This window comes from Schistocerca gregaria, chromosome 5 (assembly GCF_023897955.1).
Source record: "Schistocerca gregaria isolate iqSchGreg1 chromosome 5, iqSchGreg1.2, whole genome shotgun sequence".
In the NCBI taxonomy this organism is placed as follows: domain Eukaryota; kingdom Metazoa; phylum Arthropoda; class Insecta; order Orthoptera; family Acrididae; genus Schistocerca; species Schistocerca gregaria.
This window is the reverse complement of record NC_064924.1, coordinates 528723769-528743825: the sequence shown is the minus strand read 5'-3', so window position 1 is coordinate 528743825 and position 20057 is coordinate 528723769. Positions and strand designations below refer to the sequence as shown.

The following is a 20057-nucleotide window of genomic DNA, read 5'->3' as shown; positions in this document are numbered from 1 at the left end:
AGTTTCAATGAAAGTAAATAGTTGAGTCATTTATTATCTGTGAGGCAAGCAAAGGATCCCTTTTGTAGATTACTGACCATCTTTATATTGAAAAGTGCTGCAACACTTGCTGTCACAAGACTTTTGCACAGAATCAGTGGCATTCAGTTAATTTATAGCTTTTCTGCATAATATGCATCTTTTGGGGCTTTAGGAGAATGGCAAGGAATAGAGGTTGAAGTGAATATCTTTGTTTCAGAAAATCTTATTTATTTATTCTGCAAAGCAGACTACAACAAATGCTTATATTCAATCACAACATTTTTTCTTTCCTTTTACATTCTTCATGCATTTCTTTTATACGATCAACAACAATAAACCAAAACAATATCACATCTCTAAGTACTCAACAATGATCTCATAGAAAAACGTATATCACCCTTTTTCAGTTCATCGTTTACAGAGCTTTCTGTCCCCATGTGCTCGGCTGGTGACCAGTTCAATGTCACAGAATAAAAAAAACACTTTTGCAGCGCGTGAGGGATTCACAAGCGCCTGCGGTACCTCGGCCAACAACCACTCAATGCTACTGTTGCGGTTGAGATTCGGTGACCCAGGACGACCGCAGCCAAAATGTCCTACATGTGTGGACCACTTAAGGATGGGATTCTAGCAGAGGATCGTCTGTGATCCTTCCACCTGATGAAGCTTGGCCCTCTCGTTTCAAACGCAGCAGCCGCCAAGCCAGATCACGTGTGATCACTGGCGGGTAGCGCAGAAATCGTCAGCGGTGGCAGGTTCAGCGTGTGCATTTCAGAACAGCAGCCTCCTCCATATGTCTGTCAAGAATCCAGACGCGGCAATGCAGTTGTGTTCAGGCTGTCTGGAACATCACATTCCACGAACTTTGGACAGCAGTGGTAGTTTGTCCAGGCGGTTCAAAGTTGGAATATGGACACGGCTGACTTCTCAGCTGGACCCTCGGCTTTCAGCAGTTCCATAATTTATGTAACTTCTCCAGTGGCTTCCAGACAGCTTGGTACAGTCACATTACAGTGTTCTTTGGTGATGCTTTTGATGACGTTGCTGATCAGCTGCAGGTGCTGGACCGGGCAATGATGTTGCTCACGGAACTCGCAGCGAAAGATGAATGCGGCGTGGATGGAGACTGTGTTTCTCGATGCAGGTTGGATGCTTGCGGCATTACTGCGTACCCGCCAATCCGGATCACGTGGGCGTGCGAGGAAAGGATGCCCCAAGGATGACACGGGAGAGTGACCCATGTCCCCGTCCGATGAGACCCCAGGGATTGGACACCAGTGCGACGATGCCCAAAGGCTCCCGCAGAGTGAGAGATTATTTTTTTGCCTTCCAGGGCTTTCAAGTTTTTCTGCAACAAAAGAAAAAAAGGGCACATAAGTTACATGCCTTAAACGAACCATCTGAAACAGTAAGAAGTGTGTGTGTGTGTGTGTGTGTGTGTGTGTGTGTGTGTGTGTGTGTGTGCGCGCGTGCGTGTGCGCTTGCTTTTCTCTGAATGTGTGCTGTCACGCCAAGGACTCGCGACTGCCATAAAAGAAAATCAGATCATATGCTGAGTGTGTTGCAACGGCGCGGGACACGCTCAAAAAAAAAAAAAAAAAAAAAAAGCTTACACAACAGCCGGTGCCGAGCACACAGCTGACTGCCTGAGGACTAAAGAGTGATAACTTATATAACTGCGTGGATCTACACATGTTTCTGCTTGTCATCCTCTAACACGATTGCACAATACTGAGAAGCATTTACAATGTTTATTATGCCAAAAAAATTACTAAAAATCACAGATCTTCCTATTAGAAGTGAAAAGTGTGGAATGTGTGTTTGCAAAATGTTTATGATAAGTATGGGCCATGCTGGCATACCAGAGCAATATAAGCCACAAAGAAAGGGCCCCGTTACTTATTCTGAGCTAAAGGCATCGTATGTCTTCATTGTGCAAGATTATTTTTGTAATCTTTTCTTTCGACTATCAAGCTGTCAAACTCAGATACTGATGATCTGATATGAGCTTACATGAGCATTCCCTTATCGTAGCAGTAACGACTTTCTTAGTAACATGGATTAATGAGATAACAGAACGATAATTTGCGTTATTCTGTCGTAAAACAGCATGTGTTTTTTTCGTTTATTTGGCACAGTTTTATGCGAGTTGTAACACACTAACATGGTAAGTTTATTGCTCGTAAAAGGCACTTCAAAAGAAGAACTGAAACTGGCGTTACAACACAAACGAAATATGTAAGTTTCATGTTCAACTAATCAATAATGACTTCCTTTTTTCGCATGTGGCATGTACTGATAAACGGTGAGTTTACGCACTACAGGTGACGCCGGCCGAGGTGGCCGAGCGGTTCTACGCGCTACAGTCTGGAACCGCATGACCACTGCGGTCGCAGGTTCAAATCCTGCCTCGGGCATGGATGTGTGATGTCCTCAGGTTAGTTAGGTTTAAGTAGTTTTAAGTTCTTGGGGACTGATGACCTCAGAAGTTAAGTCCCATAGTGCTCAGAGCCCTTTGAACTACAGATGACAACACGATTTTACACATTCCTCCCACTGAGCTGTATCGCGTAAACATCGCAAAGGAAATTATATCAGTAGTAAGCCGAAGCCTTGGCAATGCAGCAGTTTTTCGAAATCTATTCCGAGGGGTAATTTTAAGAATACAAACACTCTGTAAGACAGGCTACACGGAATTTACACTTTACCACGTAATTCCGTCACGAGTTACATTTGTACTCCGTTAGCAAGCTCACGGTATGTGGCGGAGGGTACTTTGTGCACGACAGTCTTCCCCCAGTTTCCTGTTTCACTCACAGACGAAAACTGTGTAATTTTACCTTGACGGTGTTTCCGTAAGATACTGGCTGTCTATTCAGGCATATGACAGGAACGACCATTTGAAGGAGAAAAGTCTAGTAAATATGGACTCTAAATTTCGTTACCTTAAGTGCTACGAGCACTTGTTCAGTAGAAGAGATGTGTTTTTTCAGGAGCAGTAATAAAAAGTGCTCATAGCTCTTTAAGGTATGTATCTTAGAGCCCTTGTTTACCGGTGTTTTTTTCCGAAAGACCGTTTTTGTCATGCCCCTGAATGTTGGCCATTCCTCCCGAGACACTGTGCTTCGGTATGAGGAAAAAATATTTTATTGACTCTTCTAGGAAAGGTACGCGCACGAAATATTAACACAGTTAGCGCCCTTTCTCCGTGGCTCTGGTATGCCCGGCATGCCCTGCTGGAAGGAGTGGAGACTCACCTCTGTTTGCTAGAGAAGACTGCGGCCGGCCCCTCACAGCGCGGGCAGCTTGATGACCGCGGGCTGCGGCTGCGCGTCGCACCAGCGAACCAGCTCCTCCTCGGCGTCGCTCAGGCGCTGCTGCGGCGGCGACTCCTGCGGCTGCAACACGAGCACGCACCGCGTGTCCAGGTTGGGTCGCGGCTTCTTGCCCGCCGGCGCCACCATGGAGCTGACGCGCTCGGCGCTGTCCACCTCGATGATGTTGATGTCGTTCTCGTAGCAGAAGGCCTGCAGCAGCACCGTGTGGATGTGGTGCATGGCCGAGTCGCCCTGCGCCGTCTGCGGCAGCACGCAGAACAGCACGCTGCCCGGGTCGGACTCGAGCAGCTTGATGGCGGGCAGCAGGCCGCAGGCGAGCCGCTTCTCGGCCTGCGCGCGCCGCAGCATGCAGCGAACCGTCTGGCACAGCTTCTTTCTGCAAGGGCAACACAGAACGCACGCCGGTGAGCCGCTGCACGTCTCCATCGCTCGGGCGCGCTCGCACACAAACGACACTGCTCAGGACACTAGCTGCTCGCAAACGATCCCGTTAACTAACGGCGATTACAAGTACATCCCGTGCTACAAAACAGAGCAACTAGCTTCGGCAAGTAATGGCAGAATCACTGACAATCGGAAGATCTGTTACACAGCAACATCAAAACTCTTTTCACACAGTCAGCTTAAAACCATGCACCACTATAAATGACCAGCATCTTCACAAATTTCACCCACTATAGTAAAACAGTACCTTACAATAACGATTGTACACAGCAGTAAACTGATTCTGGAGCCCTTTCTTTTACTATCTCAAGATGCCACTACAAATTTTGATCACTGCACGAGAACTGCTGGTCAAATTTAAGTCGTCCCCAAACTCACTACGAAAACTACACCAGAAAAGCGCGCAAGCAATAGTACCGAAGTCCCTTCAGCATTCCCCTGCACAGTATTGCGCAACGTTTCGCATTAGTAACTACTCGGCAGTCCCGACTTCAAGTACACGCGTTCTCTAGCTCTTCCCCAATGGCAACCGCTAGAAAACTTTTAAATCGAGTGCAGACGCGGCTTTTTCAGCTTACCTGTTAGCCATTGGTGAATCCTTGTTGGCGACGTCCTCGAGGGTCATCTTGTCTCCGGCGATGGCGCTGTAAGACTGAAGACGAAACACTTTCCTCACTGGCACAAACTTAACAGCGAAGGCCGGTTCCACGGACGTCGGCGGCACTCGTTATTTCAACACTAAACGGCGGCAACAACACTCGAAGATCGCTCGGAAAACACTGGCGACCGAACCGACAGTGCAAAGAGAAAGTGTAGGCGGCACACTCTTCTTCCACTGGCAAGCTAGCACTAGTTGTCTGAGCGGCTCTCAGCTGCTAAGTGACGTACACGCCGGCCGGCGGGTAGCATTTATAAGCTGGACGCCGGCTGCGCAGACGGCATGCGCGGTGTGCCGGAGGGGCGCGCTGGCTTCCAGGAAAAGCTGCCTGCAGAGAATCCCGTGACTCGGCTTTGCGGGAAGAGTGGGTGAAGGGAGAGAGGGGAAGGAGGGGCGCGTGGCCGTCGCGTTGGCCGGCGGGGAAAGCAGGAGGGGGGGGGGGGGGGGGGAGGGAGCGGACCATTCCGAGGAGGATAACCGTCGCTTGGAAACGCGCAACTTCTGCGTAATACTGCAGGTCGCCGGCGTGTGCCAACCGGCACAATCGGGCGACAGCCAGACCAGATCGTACCGGCTGCTCTGCATGGTGGATAACCAGCTGTCCTGATAGGTTCCCAGCCGCTGCGGAAATTAGCGAAGCCTCTGACCGACCGCGATAGCGTCTCCATGGGATAGGCGGCCAGAAAACGAGGAAATAGCTTTTCTCGCCTTCCTCGCCTATTCGGTTCCAAAAAATAACCAGGAAAGTATTATGTACCCGATGCTACCTAGAGTATCTCACATAATTAGTAGTTTGTTTACACGCTATTTTCTGCATCATTACATTGTGGGAAACACTTACTGTAGAGTCATACAGTTGACAATCCTTGTAGCCTGCGAATGTTTGTCTCATACAACTTATAACGCGACCTCCAGCAACAGTAATCGATCATGAATATCCAATGATGGATAAATTCCAGAACGCTTCTTATTAGCAATAAAGTGATTCCTTGTCAGATGTTGCACCTTTACCATCGCGGCCCAGTCAACCCGAATGCGGAACTACTGGCGGTTTTAATTTCGACTTTGATATCGGATAGCAAACGACAAAAGACATTTTGTAATGTGATACCATTACAAATCAACAATTTCCAGATTTTTTCGTTACTGTGAGACCTTGCTTCCTGACAAATTTCTTTAGTGTAGCCAGCCGCGGTGGCCGAGCGGTTCTAGGCGCTTTGGACTGGAGCTGCGCGACTGCTGCAGTCGCAGGTTCGAGTCCTGTCTCGGGTATGGATGTGTGTGATGTCTTTAGGTTGGTTAGGTTTAAGTAGTTCTAAGTTCTAGGGGACTGATGACCTCGGATGTTAGGTCCCATAGGGCTCAGAACCATTTGAACCATTTGGGTCATTAGTGTAGATCAACTGGATATAGCTTTCGATGAGCGAGTTTGCGAGTACGTTACATAAACGGCCGTGCCTTTGATTTCATTGATTCAGAAGCTAACATTCATTATTATTGCAATCATTAGTATGTGACATAAATTTCAACTTGATACGACTAGGTGAATAAAACAATAAAATATTTACGGAATAAGCCTCGAGATTGCAAATGACACTGAAATACCAGGGATTATCGTGTGACTCTTAACATGAACAACGAAAAATTATGCTGTTTGATAAAATAAGTTCAGAAGAGTTTCATTCATTCATTTCCTGAAGAGCTGCTCAATATTTTGGCATCTTTTTTTTAAAGTCTCCAAACATTTTTCTTCGGAATTTCCTTGTTCTTTTCTTATGCTACCTCCTTTACAGAATATTAAGAAATTTATCAAAATATGTCTTCAAGGAATTTCTTCAATTTCTTTCACTCAACGAGTTCGACAAATATTTCACCACAGTAACTGAATAGAGAAATTACAAATAATAGCTTTCTTAATCGTAATTCGAAGTTTATCTGAAAAATATTTCATTGTGTAGGAACTTACAACGTCGCCAGTCTCATAGCAAATGAACGCCTTATTTAGAGCTGAGATCAAAAACGAAAGAGAGAGAGATTGCGCAGACCCTTTGAGTTTTGAAACTAGCTTAAGTTCCTTGTTTTGTACGATTCGGTAGTGGTAGATCTCCAGAGCTGATGAAGTAGGGAGTAGCTCATATTTCACTACACGTATCTTAAGTCCAGAATCATATACAATGATTGTGCTTTTATTTCCTTTACTGCACTAGTACTGAACGACCTGGTCGGAGATTACCTTCAATCCGAATGATGAACAATTAATCCACATCAGCAAAAAATGTTACTTGTAGTGGTTATCAGGAAACATTTCGGGAACAGTCCTATCTTAAGACTTCTTTTCATTAATCTTAGACTTTCACGGTAGTTGTGATACCTTCCTCAGTTCCGTGACACAGTAATACAAATTATCATAATAACCTCCCATCCCCCGTCGTCCACTCCAAAAGATAGTTCCCAGATTTTACTAGTAAATACTTAATTCAGTTTTGATCTGTATAGCTTGCAATTAAGTTTTGATACGTTGTACCGGATAACTTCCACGTTAAGTGATCTGAGATGTTGCCAGCTTGTTTGTTTACTGTGAGATAGAACATGCATGACGAGTTCGTTCGTTTCACCTGTTGTTCAGCACTGAACACATTCACAAAGTCGCACACGTAATTGGTTTTTAAGGACTTATTGATAGCTCCTCACTGTGTTCACATTATCTCATCTCACCATTATTAATCTATGAGTTTCAACTTCAACGTACGTCTGAGCATGGTAGTTGAAAAATTCCATGTAAACACATAGTTACTTGTATGGCATAATTTCTTACAAAATAATTCTGAAGGACGGTCATCAGCTCTTCATGTGACAATAACGTAGCACTTCATACCACAATAACAGACAGCACTAAAGGGTCACAGCATATTCGATGATGTGTTTTTCTCGGCTATCGCTGACGGAGGAGGAGGAGATCAGTGTTTAACGACCCGTCGACAACGAGGTCATTAGAAACGGAGCGCAAGCTCGGGTGAGGGAAGGATGGGGAAGGAAATCGGCCGTGCCCTTTCAAAGGACCCATCCCGGCATTTGCCTGAAGCGATTTAGGGAAATCACGGAAAACCTAAATCAAGATGGCCGGAGACGGGATTGAACCGTCGTCCTCCCGAATGCGAGTCCAGTGTGCTAACCACTGCGCCACCCCGCTCGGTATATCGCTGGCGGAAATTACAGCAACGCGTATGTACAGATCATGACACGGAGTCATTTAGTTCACAGTTACAATACTCGATTCAACTTCGAGTGACGGGGGAAAGACGAGCCTTGTTATTCACGTTTTCCATATTTGCTTTGGATTTCTTTAACGGAATGTTGCGGTGGTTTCCTCATGGAGGCCAGAGAGGATTGTTTTGAGTGCCCTTGTTTCTGATACCTCACTGTTACAGTCTAACCACCCGCCGACATCAAAACAAGGAAGAAGGAAGAGTAAAAATGTCCTGTCGAGGACGTGGGTACTACATACGAAGCACTAGCTAGAGTAGGGAAAAATGGTAGTGTGTGCAAGTCTCTGTGTGAAGTACGAAAATAAATTTGTACTGCTGTGCTCTTGTCACATTAGGTACTGTGTTGTAAGACGTGATGGGAAATCAATCACACACTTTCCCTGAGGTGTGTGTGGTGTGTGTGTGTGTGTGTGTGTGTGTGTGTGTGTGTGTGGAACTTTAATCCGCTCATTGAAGTGTAATTGCTGATTGTGTAATAATGTATGTAATTTGTTAAAAATGGTCATTGACGTAATTGTTCGTTAAAGTATGGATCGATACCTTAAGAAGTTGACATGATATCTTTGCCTTGTCATCATGATTATCTGTGAATTATCGTCTTTGGAAATCAGTAATAAACTTGAAAATTGGCTTATAACCCAAAACCTAGCCTTGCGCGTTAGACCGACCGACTGTCAGTAATGCGGCATTAGTGTGTGGCTCACCAACATCTCTCTCATGCCGACAATTTGTAGCACTTGCTTGTCAAAACTCCATTCTGTTCTCTACTCTTTCACACATTACGTTATTAGTCTTCAGTTGTAATTATAGCGTAACAAAACCTCTCATTTTAATTGAAAGAACCGTGGGATCTTGGTGAAACATTGTAAATTAACTAAACGAACACTGTTTTTGTCCTTGTTTCACAATTTTATTATTAATATTATTGCACAAGCTAGGTTATAAGCCAATTTTCAGGTATATTACTGATTCCCAAAGATGATAATTCACAGATAATCATGATGGCAAGGCAAAGATATCATCTCAACTTCTCAAGCTATCGATCCATACTTTAACGAACAATTACGTCAATGGCCATTTTTAACAAATTACGTACATTAACACACATTCAGCAATTACACTACAATGACCGGACTAAAGTTATGCCTCAGCCAAGAGCTCTTTAACTAGGATGGACTGGGGCCAAAAGTTTTGCTTCTATCCTGAGTTGTGATTTCATCTAAAAGAGGTGAATAACTGAAATGGGTTTGCTCGATTAATAATAGGTGTGGGGATCTACACATCTGACGTTCAATTTATAAAATTTCTAATTGGGTGAGTTTGGCCCCCTTCTCTTCTGTGTGTAAAACTGGTACATCTATTGTGTACGTGTGGTTATTGTTCAGGCAATGATCTGCAAAGGCTGAGGCCGGTGTGGCCGAGCGGTTCTAGGCGCTACAGTCTGGAACCGCGCGACCGCTACGGACGCAGGTTCGAATCTTGCCTCGGGCATGGACGTGTGTGATGTCATTAGCTTAGTTACTTTTAAGTAGTTCTAAGTTCTAGGGGACTAATGACATCAAAAGTTAAGGGACTTAACATCTGAGGTCATCCGTCCCCTAGAACTTAGAACTACTTAAACCTACCTAACCTAAGGACATCACACACATCCATGCCCGAGGCAGGATTCGAGCCTGCGACCGTAGCAGTCGCGCGGTTCCGGACTGAAGCGCCTAGAACCACTCGGCCACCAAGGTCGGCGAAACCATCTCACCATTCGCCGTAAGTGATATAGGGAAACGTAACTCCGCACGGCCGGACAGTGTTTTGAAGCAACACCCTCCCAATATGGGACCAGTGTGCTGAGTACTGCGCCACCTGGTTCGATATCACCGGAACATTAGAACATCTGAAAACATTTGGGAGAAACAGGGGTTTTGGAGGTACATACGATGGCCTTGTGTTGAAGGAATTGATCTGGTATTCATCCACGTGACGTTATTTAGGAGAACCGCGCAAAGCCGGTTCATAATGGGGTTAACAGTCCTACCCTTTGTGGCACATGATTTGATCTATATGACATTCCATCCGTGTACACTACATTTAAAATATTGTTTATTATTGTTATGGTCATCAGTCAGCAGACTGGTTTGATGCAGCTCTCCACACTATTCTATAAAGTGTAAACCTCTTCCTCTCCGAAAAACTGCTGCAACATACACTCCTGGAAATTGAAATAAGAACACCGTGAATTCATAGTCCCAGGAAGGGGAAACTTTATTGACACATTCCTAGGGTCAGATACATCACATGATCACACTGACAGAACCACAGGCACATAGACACAGGCAACAGAGCATGCACAATGTCGGCACTAGTACAGTGTATAGCCACCTTTCGCAGCAATGCAGGCTGCTATTCTCCCATGGCGACGATCGTAGAGATGCTGGATGTAGTCCTGTGGAACGGCTTGCCATGCCATTTCCACCTGGCGCCTCAGTTGGACTAGCGTTCGTGCTGGACGTGCAGACCGCGTGAGACGACGCTTCATCCAGTCCCAAACATGCTCAATGGGGGTCAGATCCGGAGATCTTGCTGGCCAGGGTAGTTGACTTACACCTTCTAGAGCACGTTGGGTGGCACGGGATACATGCGGACGTGCATTGTCCTGTTGGAACAGCAAGTTCCCTTGCCGGTCTAGGAATGGTAGAACGATGGGTTCGATGACGGTTTGGATGTACCGTGCACTATTCAGTGCCCCCTCGACGATCACCAGAGGTGTACGGCCAGTGTAGGAGATCGCTCCCCACACCATGATGCCGGGTGTTGGCCCTGTGTGCCTCGGTCGTATGCAGCCCTGATTGTGGCGCTCACCTGCACGGCGCCAAACACGCATACGACCATCATTGGCACCAAGGCAGAAGCGACTCTCATCGCTGAAGACGACACGTCTCCATTCGTCCCTCCATTCACGCCTGTCGCGACACCACTGGAGGCGGGCTGCACGATGTTGGGGCGTGAGCGGAAGACGGCCTAACGGTGTGCGGGACCGTAGCCCAGCTTCATGGAGACGGTTGCGAATGGTCCTCGCCGATACCCCAGGAGCAACAGTGTCCCTAATTTGCTGGGAAGTGGCGGTGCGGTCCCCTACGGCACTGCGTAGGATCCTACGGTCTTGGCGTTCATCCGTGCGTCGCTGCGGTCCGCTACCAGGTCGACGGGCACGTGCACCTTCCGCCGACCACTGGCGACAACATCGATGTACTGTGGAGACCTCACGCCCCACGTGTTGAACAATTCGGCGGTACGTCCACCCGGCCTCCCGCATGCCCACTATACGCCCTCGCTCAAAGTCCGTCAACTGCACATACGGTTCACGTCCACGCTGTCGTGGCATGCTACCAGTGTTAAAGACTGCGATGGAGCTCCGTATGCCGAGGCAAACTGGCTGATACTGACGGCGGCGGTGCACAAATGCTCCGCAGCTAGCGCCATTCGACGGCCAACACCGCGGTTCCTGGTTCCGCTGTGCCGTGCGTGTGATCATTGCTTGTACAGCCCTCTCGCAGTGTCCGGAGCAAGTATGGTGGGTCTGACACACCGGTGTCAATGTGTTCTTTTTTCCATTTCCAGGAGTGTACATCCTTATTAATCTGCTTACCATATTCATCTCCTGGTCTCCCAGGCAACGATTCTCACCCTCCACACTTTCCTCAAACACTAAATTGACATCTCAGAATGTGTCCTATCAGCCCGATCCCTTCTTCTAATCTGCTTTGCTTTCACATTGTAACGTCCCCTTAGAAAAAATTATGAATGGTTGTGCTGATAAACCTCTTACGTTATTTGATTTTCGAACAGCTGAGCAGAACTGAACGTACTCAGACATTTCGCTCTTTACCTATTCTGATCAACACTAAACCGACAGCCAATATTTTTAGCGCAACGCAATCTGACTTTCAGTAATCCCTACAAGAGAATGGCCCTGACTAACAGTAACCTATAAGTTTCACAAATCACTTATCTCACAAAATCTTCGTCACTCAAACTGCTGCAATACAGTGTGCGCCAATACTGACAGCTAATAAAAGATTCTAACTACGGGAGGCACTAACTACTGATAGGCATAGTCAGCAAATGAAAGATTTTGATAGAGAACAAACAATGTATTTACCATATACCAGTCCATGATACCCAATATCACAAATTTACTCTTTTTGATGGACACACGTCCAGAACGTCCGCTCTAAAAATTCTGCCGTCTCTCTCTCCACACCCACCACTGCTGGCGGCTCACCTCCAACTGCGCAACGCTATGCGCTGTTCACATCCAACCGCCCAGCACTACAACAACGAATGTTCCAACAATGCAACCAGCCTCAGACTGCACACAGCACAGCCAGTGATTTTCATACAGAGCTCTACATGAGGTTACCAACATAAAAACCTAAACAACCTACTTACAACATATGGAAGTTGTTGTGGTTGGCAGGAGAGCCAACCGTATAGTTAAAGGAGGCCGATATGCACGCGTTTTAGCTCACGCAGGCTGGCGTGAGGTCTGGAACATGACATGGGAATTAGAATTGAGAAAAACGGACGTAGCTGGTGGAATATTTAACTTTAATCCATTAATGGAGAACGTCGCTCTTTATGGTACATGAATCACAATATGAATAGTACGGATACTGTCGCCTTGCTAGGTCGTAGCAAATAACGTAGCTGAAGGCTATGCTAAACTATCGTCTCGGCAAATGAGAGCGTAATTTGTCAGTGAACCATCGCAAGCAAAGTCGGCTGTACAACTGGGGGAGTGCTAGGAAGTCTCTCTAGACCTGCCGTGTGGCGGCGCTCGGTCTGCAATCACTGATAGTGGCGACACGCGGGTCCGACGCATACTAACGGACCGCGGCCGATTTAAAGGCTACCACCTAACAAGTGTGGTGTCTGGCGGTGACACCACAGAAGTAACTCCACACGATTTCTAACTGATGAACTGCCTACTTTCTACCGTCCAGAGAGTTGGGTACGCACTTTTTTCCTGTCATTAAGTGTGAAGTCAAATGCGCATATCCATAGGCATTGCTGGTAGAATAGACGGAAACTTCCTTTCGGGACTACACATGCGCGAGACATAAATGGACGCGACTGGGACTGTGGCGGAAGGGACGAGAAGGGAAGGGAGAGCTGTGGAAGCCCTGTCCACTGGGTCCGCTGGGAGAGGCACAGGGAAAAATGCACAGGCCTGCAGCGGAAAAGTTTGTACGCTGCCTGGGACAGACGGCAGCTCTCTTGTGTCTCATCCAGCCCGCCAGACACCGATCCATCGCTCCCAGTAGGCCACACAAACACACACACACACACACACACACACACACACACTTTCGTGTTGCTACGCGCAGAACCAGCACACCGGCTGCGAGACGCGTTCCTGGCAGACAAGCGGATCGTTGTTGACTCGTTCAATGCTCAGAGCTGTTGCCGTAAGGGAAAACGTTCTGCATTCATATGCACGTCATGGGTCACTGCGCTCTTGTGACGACCACAACAACTGTTACACAGATACGAGGTCTTCGTTTCTACATCCTTTGTTCTCTACTTTCGTCGCGTTGCTGATGTTATCGTTGTTCTAGTCCTCAGCTGACTTGGCAATATTTTTGGGAACCCCTCTGTATTCTGGCATATAGTTGTGTAGTTGTACACGTGAATATCTGCTAATAGGCTTGAGGTGATATTCAGGGAACTAAATAAGGAAATCATGCAATAGAAGTAGGAAATGACTTTTGATTTTTGAGCGACAAAATATCTAACGGTGGGAGATGTAGAGAAGATATAAAGTGCAGATTGGTAACAGCAAGAAAATCTTTTCTTAAAGATATCCATACAACGTGGTTGACGTTTCACATGTGGCTGAACTCTTCCTGTTCCCTTAAATAACGCAACTATCCGGCGAACGGTCCGGACACTTGGATGATGTTGTCCAGTATACCGAGTAGCATACATAGCAGACGCCAGTTGGGCATTTTGATCACAATAGCCACACATCAACACGATATCGACCTTTTCCGCAATTGCTAAACAGTCCATTTTAACAAGGGTAATGTATCACGAAGCAAATACCGTACGCACTGGCGGAATGTTGCGTGATACCACGTACTTATACGTTTGTGACTATTACAGCGGCATCTATCATAAAGTGAAAAAAGTGGTACAACTAAAACATTCATATTTCTTTACGTACTACACGAATATGTAATAAAAATGGGGGTTCCTATTTTAAAAAAACGCAGTTGATATCCGTTTGACCTATGGCAGCGCCATCTAGAGGGCCAACCATAGCGCCATCTTGTTTCCCCCTTCAAGCTAGACGAATTTCGTTCTTTGTAGTTTTTTCGTTTGAAGCTTATTTCGTGAGATACTTGGCCATGTCACTATCAATGGACCACCCTGTATATATACTCGTATGTATGTTCCACCTCTCCTAAACCACTGGACCGGTTTTAACCAAACTTGCGACACATATCATTTAATGTCTGGAAATCATCGCTGTGTTGTTAAGGAGCATCTACCTATTAGACGGGTGGTGGGGTGGGCATTAAAAAGCAGTGCAGCCCATGGTAAGAGAATACCCACACTTAAGTTATCCAGTATTTGAGTATTACAGACTTGTAATTAGCTTTACACGTAATTTCAAATCTTAACAAAACTCCGCATAAAGCATGACGTTTTAATTTATTCCTTCTGTACTATCAACTGTATTCGCGACACATTTTGCAGACGGTATACGCATACACCACTGAATGTACCATCAAAATTATGTCATTCAACGATTCATAATTCAGTAGATGTGAGGTCGTGAACACTGAGATGCGTGAAAAATTGCCGCATCAAGTTTTCCATTTTAATTTATTACTTCTTTACTACTAACCCCTTTCACAATATATTTCGCAGACAGTAGGCACATATACCACTGGATCCACCTGCGAAATTACATCATTTTACAGCACAGGGTTCAGAAAGAATGACGTCATAAATATTGAGCTGCGTGAAAATGAAACTAGGTGCGAAATTCGCTAGAGATGCAGGTGAAATATGTTTACAAATACGTTTGAAATTTGTTAAATACACAGACAAAAAAAAGTTTTTCATCACCTCATTACCGAGAGTTCCGGGACCCGTACAGAAAATCTGAATAGAGATCAATATAAACTTCATTTCCGCCCTTTTTATTGCTCATTGTTCAAATGACTCTGAGCACTATGGGACTTAACATCTGAGGTCATCAGTTCCATATAACTTAGAACTACTTAAACCTAACTAACCTAGGGACATCACATACATCCATGCCCGAAGCAAGATTCGAACCTGCGACCGTAGCGGTCACGCGGTTCAAGACTGAAGCGCCTAGAACCGCTCAGCCACATCGGCCGGCAATTGCTCATGAAAAACACACATTGCATGTTGTACAACCATTCAACGAGGTCTTCAGAGGTGGTGGTCCAGATTGCTGTACACACCTCTAATACCCAGTAGTACGTCCTCTTGCATTGATACATGCCTGTATTCGTCGTGGCATACTATCCAGAACTTCATCAAGGCTCTGTTGGTCCAGACTGTACCACTCCTCAATGGCGATCCTGCGTAGATCCTCAGAGTGGCTGTTGAGTCAAGTCGTCCATAACCAGCCCTTTTCAATCTATCCCAGGCATGTTCGATAGGGTTCATGTCTGCAGAACATGCTGGCCCCTCTAGTCGAGCGATATCATTATCCTGAAGGAAGTCATTCACAAGATGTGCACGATGGGGGCGCGAATTGTCGTCCACGAAGACGAATGTCTCACCGATATGCTGACTATATGGTTGCACTATCGGTCGGAGGATGGGATTCACGCATCGCACAGCCGTTACGGCGCCTTCTATGACCACCAGCGGCGTACGTCGGTCCCACATAATGCCGATTCAAAACAGCATGGAACCTCCATCTTACTGCACTCGCTGGACAGTGTGTCTAAGGCGTTCAACTTGACTGGTTTGCCTCCAAACACGTCCCCGACGATTGTCTGCTTGGAGGCATATGCGACACTCATCAGTGAAGAGAACGTGATGCCAATCCTGAGCGGTCCATTCGGCATGTTGTTGGGACCATCTGTACCGCGCTGCATGGTGTCGTCGTTGTAAAGATGGATCTCGCCATGGACGTCGGGAGTGAAGTTGTGCATCATGCAGCCTATTGTGCACAGTTTGAGTCGTAACAAGACGACCTGTGGCTGCACTAAAAGCGTTATCCAACATGGTGGCGTTGCTGTCAGGGTTCCTTCGAGCCATAATCTGCAGGTAGCGGCCATCCATTGCAGTAGTATCTCTTGGGCGGCCTGAGCGAGGTATGTCATCGACAGTTGTTGAGAGCCCTCCATGTCTAACCGCACAGTAACCCTGGGTTCGGTGTGGGCGGCGGTGGGGTGGGTGGACTGCTGTGGCCTGTTGTGGGGTTGTGAACCACTGAGGGCTACGGCGGAACGAGGCCTCTCCGTCGTTTCTAGGTCCCCAGTTCAATACACAATACACACGATTATACGAAACCCTTATTATGAACATCATATTGCTACATCAACAAAGATGTGAAGAATATTTGATGCTGAATGCTAATTATATTCGATATTTCGTTATCCAAAATAAAGAAACGGATTCCGTCCATCTTCTGTATTCTACAACAGCTTTTCATAAGCAGTGTTTAAATTCTTCTAACCTGTTCAAGAGCTTTATGTAAACAATATGAATGGAACGAGACAGAAATATTTTACTGTGTGCATTACGTTAGTTATGTCAAGTTAAAACTATGTGACGGACCGGGATTCGAACCCACATTCCAGTCACATAGAAATTTTGAACTTCCCGCACGTAATCAGAATGAATGGACGCTTGAATTCTCTCGAACAATTCAATAATATTTCGTGGTGAACGTACCATTTTTTAATAATGTTGTCTGAAACAGAAGTTGTAGTGACTGTACAACGTCAATGAGCGGATGTTTTTCTTTCCACCAGTAAAAAAAGTCTTCACTTTGCAGTGACTGTGGCAGCAATCCCAAGATTATCGCTAAAATAAATGCAGCTACTAATGCTAATCAGGAATGGGCAAATGTTAGCGAGAATTTTCGAAACTCACCAAGATTTCAGCAGTATAAACCGAGTGTTGTTTATAAATCATCCTCGTCAGCATCTTCATCATTACCACCATCATCATTTCAGGAAATAGGCTCTTCTGCCTGTTTCGATCTAAATCCATGTTTGCTTTGGTGTTCCTGCCTCTTTGGCAAATAGTTCTGTATGACGGTGTCATTTTTGGAGTCCTTTTATTGTCCATTCTCTCTAGGAGCTATTCCCAGTTGCTTCCAAAGGGCGAGGCAAAGAAAAGTAGAACAGACGAGTGAATATGATTGGACGTGAATGTATGCTTATAACCATAACCCATGACCATCAGTTACTTCCAAAAGGATGGAGCAACTGCCCATACAACCAGCCAGAGCTTGAAGGACATTTACACAGTCTTCACGGCTGACAGAGTTGTTAGCAGAGGTCAGGCTGGTCGCGGCCCTAGCTGGCCATCCAGGTCACCTGACCTGTCAGTGTGCGATAACTTTGTGTGGGGAGCCCACAACTCCAAGGTGCATCGCAACAACCCTCATTGTCTTCAAGAACTGCAGCAGAACATTTCTGATGAGACTACAGCAATTCCAACGGTGGCCGGCCGAAGTGGCCGTGCGGTTCTAGGCGTTGCAGTGTGGAACCGCGAGACCGCTACGGTCGCGGGTTCGAATCCTGCCTCGGGCATGGATGTGTGTGATGTCCTTAGGTTAGTTAGGTTTAAGTAGTTCTAAGTTCTAGGGGACTGATGACCTCAGAAGTTGAGTCCCATAGTGCTCAGAGCCATTTGAACCAATTGAACATCTTCCCGATCTGATCACCTGATCTAACCGCGCCCCCACGCATTCCAACAACACCAAGATAATTCTGAATTCTTTCAAATGGTTCAAATGTATCTGAGCACTATGGGACTTAACATCTGAGGTCATCAGTCCCCTAGAACTTAGAACTACTTAAACCTAACTAAACTAAAAACATCACACGCATCCGTGCCCAAGACAGGATTCGAACCTGCGACCGTAGCGGTCGCGTGGTTCCAGACTGAAGCGCCTAGAACTGCTCAGAAACACCGGCCGATACGACAGCAGTGCATGAAATCTAGCAGTGAACAAAAATTTTCTTTCTCTTTCGAAGTGTGGACAATAAATTCACAGACTGACATTGTAAGATGGCAAGAACTATGCCCCTTACATGAAGTCATTAAAGATCACCTAACCCACGTTGAGCGAACAGTACAGCTGAACAAAAATGACTAACAAGGCACAATGCATCTTGTAGAGGGTATAGTATGGAATAATTAACGTTGGGTGATGGTTTGAAAGTAATACACACGACATGAAAACTTTGTGGAAACGCGCCGATTTACTGGAGGCTAATTTACCCCAGTGAAGTATTCGAGTTGACCACCGTGGCCGGCGGGGGAGCGGCAAAGGTAAGCGACAATAGGCAGCTTAGGGCGGCTCAAACTCTTGAGAAAGCGGTAACGGTGCGTGGCCTCCAGCCGCCTTAAGATGAGTGACAGTGAGGGGGTGGTTGACCCGACTCCATGCTGTTGTACCAGGAAACAGTCGGAGAACTTGTACGCCTGTTGATAAATGTCTGTCGTCCTGTTTCCTGTGAAACAAGCGAAAAAGCCGCGCAAAGCGATGGTGGAGCGGTCAACAGAGGTCAAAATATGTGTGTTCATGACTATAGCAACTTCACGCTGAGTTCACGGTCCGCAGAGTCTGAAGTAAATCAGGTGAAGAGCGACAGAATGAAATACGCCGGCCTCCGATGGGAACATAGGACCAAGGAATATGAAGTACTCTCCTGGGAGTCAGAATTCCGGAAAACTTGGTGTTTAGCAGATGCTAACCTTGATGTGTTCAAATGGTTCAAATGGCTCTGAGCACTATGGGACTCAACTTCTAAGGTCATCAGTCCCCTAGAACTTAGAACTACTTAAACCTAACTAACCTAAGGACATCACACACATCCATGCCCGGGGCAGTATTCGAACCTGCGACTGTAGCAGTCGCGCGGTTCCAGACTGTAGCACCTTTAACCTCTTGGCCACCCCGGCCGGCCCTTGATGGGTGGCCTGGGGGGTGCTAAATAGAAGAAGCTGAGAGGAAGGGAAATTTTGTGGGAATTTGTTCACTTCCCAGAGCAGGCATTGGTTGGCGCTGGGAAGCTATGCATAATTAACGGGACTTGCGCTGCAATTGGCGTAAGTGATTTTGCTGGAGGGGAAACCGAGGCGAAGAGAGGACTGGCAGAAGTCTCGGTAGAGGTGTTTCGTTTCCAGCTTGCCTAGAGTGCGGACGTGGCGTTCTTTACTCAGCTTGCCTGAGAAAGAGTGAGCATCTCTGCAGTTTAGGACTTAGCATATGGAACGATTGAGCTTGTAGATAGAAAGTTTTGGTTCAGCTATGTACTGAGCAAGGTAGCTAGGAGTGAATAGACGAGCGCAGCCTTGCAGCACCACGAGGTCGGCCGACGTCCACATAACGACGCCGCTCCGCCACGCTGTATTGGATGATATTGCGCCCGCTCCGGCCATTGAGTAATTTGTTGGATCACGTCGGCAAAGTTTCCACGAGGGTTTCATGGGCCGTGTATTGTAGAATCCTCTCGCACTTCGCATTGCGCCTGGGTCAGTCGATAGGAATTACTTTTGAGTTATCGCTCATTACCCCACGCAAACGCAATTTATTACCACAGCCTGATAGGAGAGTCTTGTAATGTGATGATTGAAGGTCGGGAGTTAAAATAAATTTGTGCTAACCGACTGAATCTATTCTCAATCAAGTAGCTGAAATCCCAAGTCACTTTCTTAATTAATTTATGTTCAACATTTGCATCTGGTGTGCACCCCTTTTTAATTACAAGTGATCAATTCTGAATAAATTAATGTCAACACTGCCACCGAAGTTCAATCAGGAGACACAGGGCCATATTACTTTTTTGCGTTATCCGATATTGCGGCAGTTTTGCACTCTCTGTTGATCTGTTAGTCAATTAGTTGGGGTGAACACACATCAAAACCAGATAAGTGACGGGTGGTGTATTACAACATTACAAAGTCCGAAGGAAGTTCTGTACAAAAGGAAAGCATGAGGCGATTTTTCAGAATCGATCGCGTTCACTGATCGGTGTGTGAAGTCCAAGCTTTCCTCCATCGCTGGAGGTCAGCGTGATAGCCTGCTGTCTGTCAACACGCCCG

At 46.3% G+C, this 20057-nt stretch overlaps 1 protein-coding gene across 1 annotated transcript; it reads right to left on the bottom strand.

Annotated features, from left to right (window-relative positions):
- Positions 1-228: 228 nt before the first annotated feature.
- LOC126272858 (growth arrest and DNA damage-inducible protein GADD45 gamma) lies at positions 229-4940 on the bottom strand. The gene is made up of 3 exons (XM_049976072.1): positions 4382-4940; positions 3279-3735; positions 229-1369 (listed from the first exon to the last, which is right to left on the bottom strand). The coding sequence occupies exons 1-2, from the start codon at positions 4426-4428 to the stop codon at positions 3312-3314; spliced, it is 471 nt and encodes a 156-aa protein (XP_049832029.1). The 5' UTR covers positions 4429-4940; the 3' UTR covers positions 229-1369; positions 3279-3311.
- Between the last annotated feature and the right edge of the window lie 15117 nt (positions 4941-20057).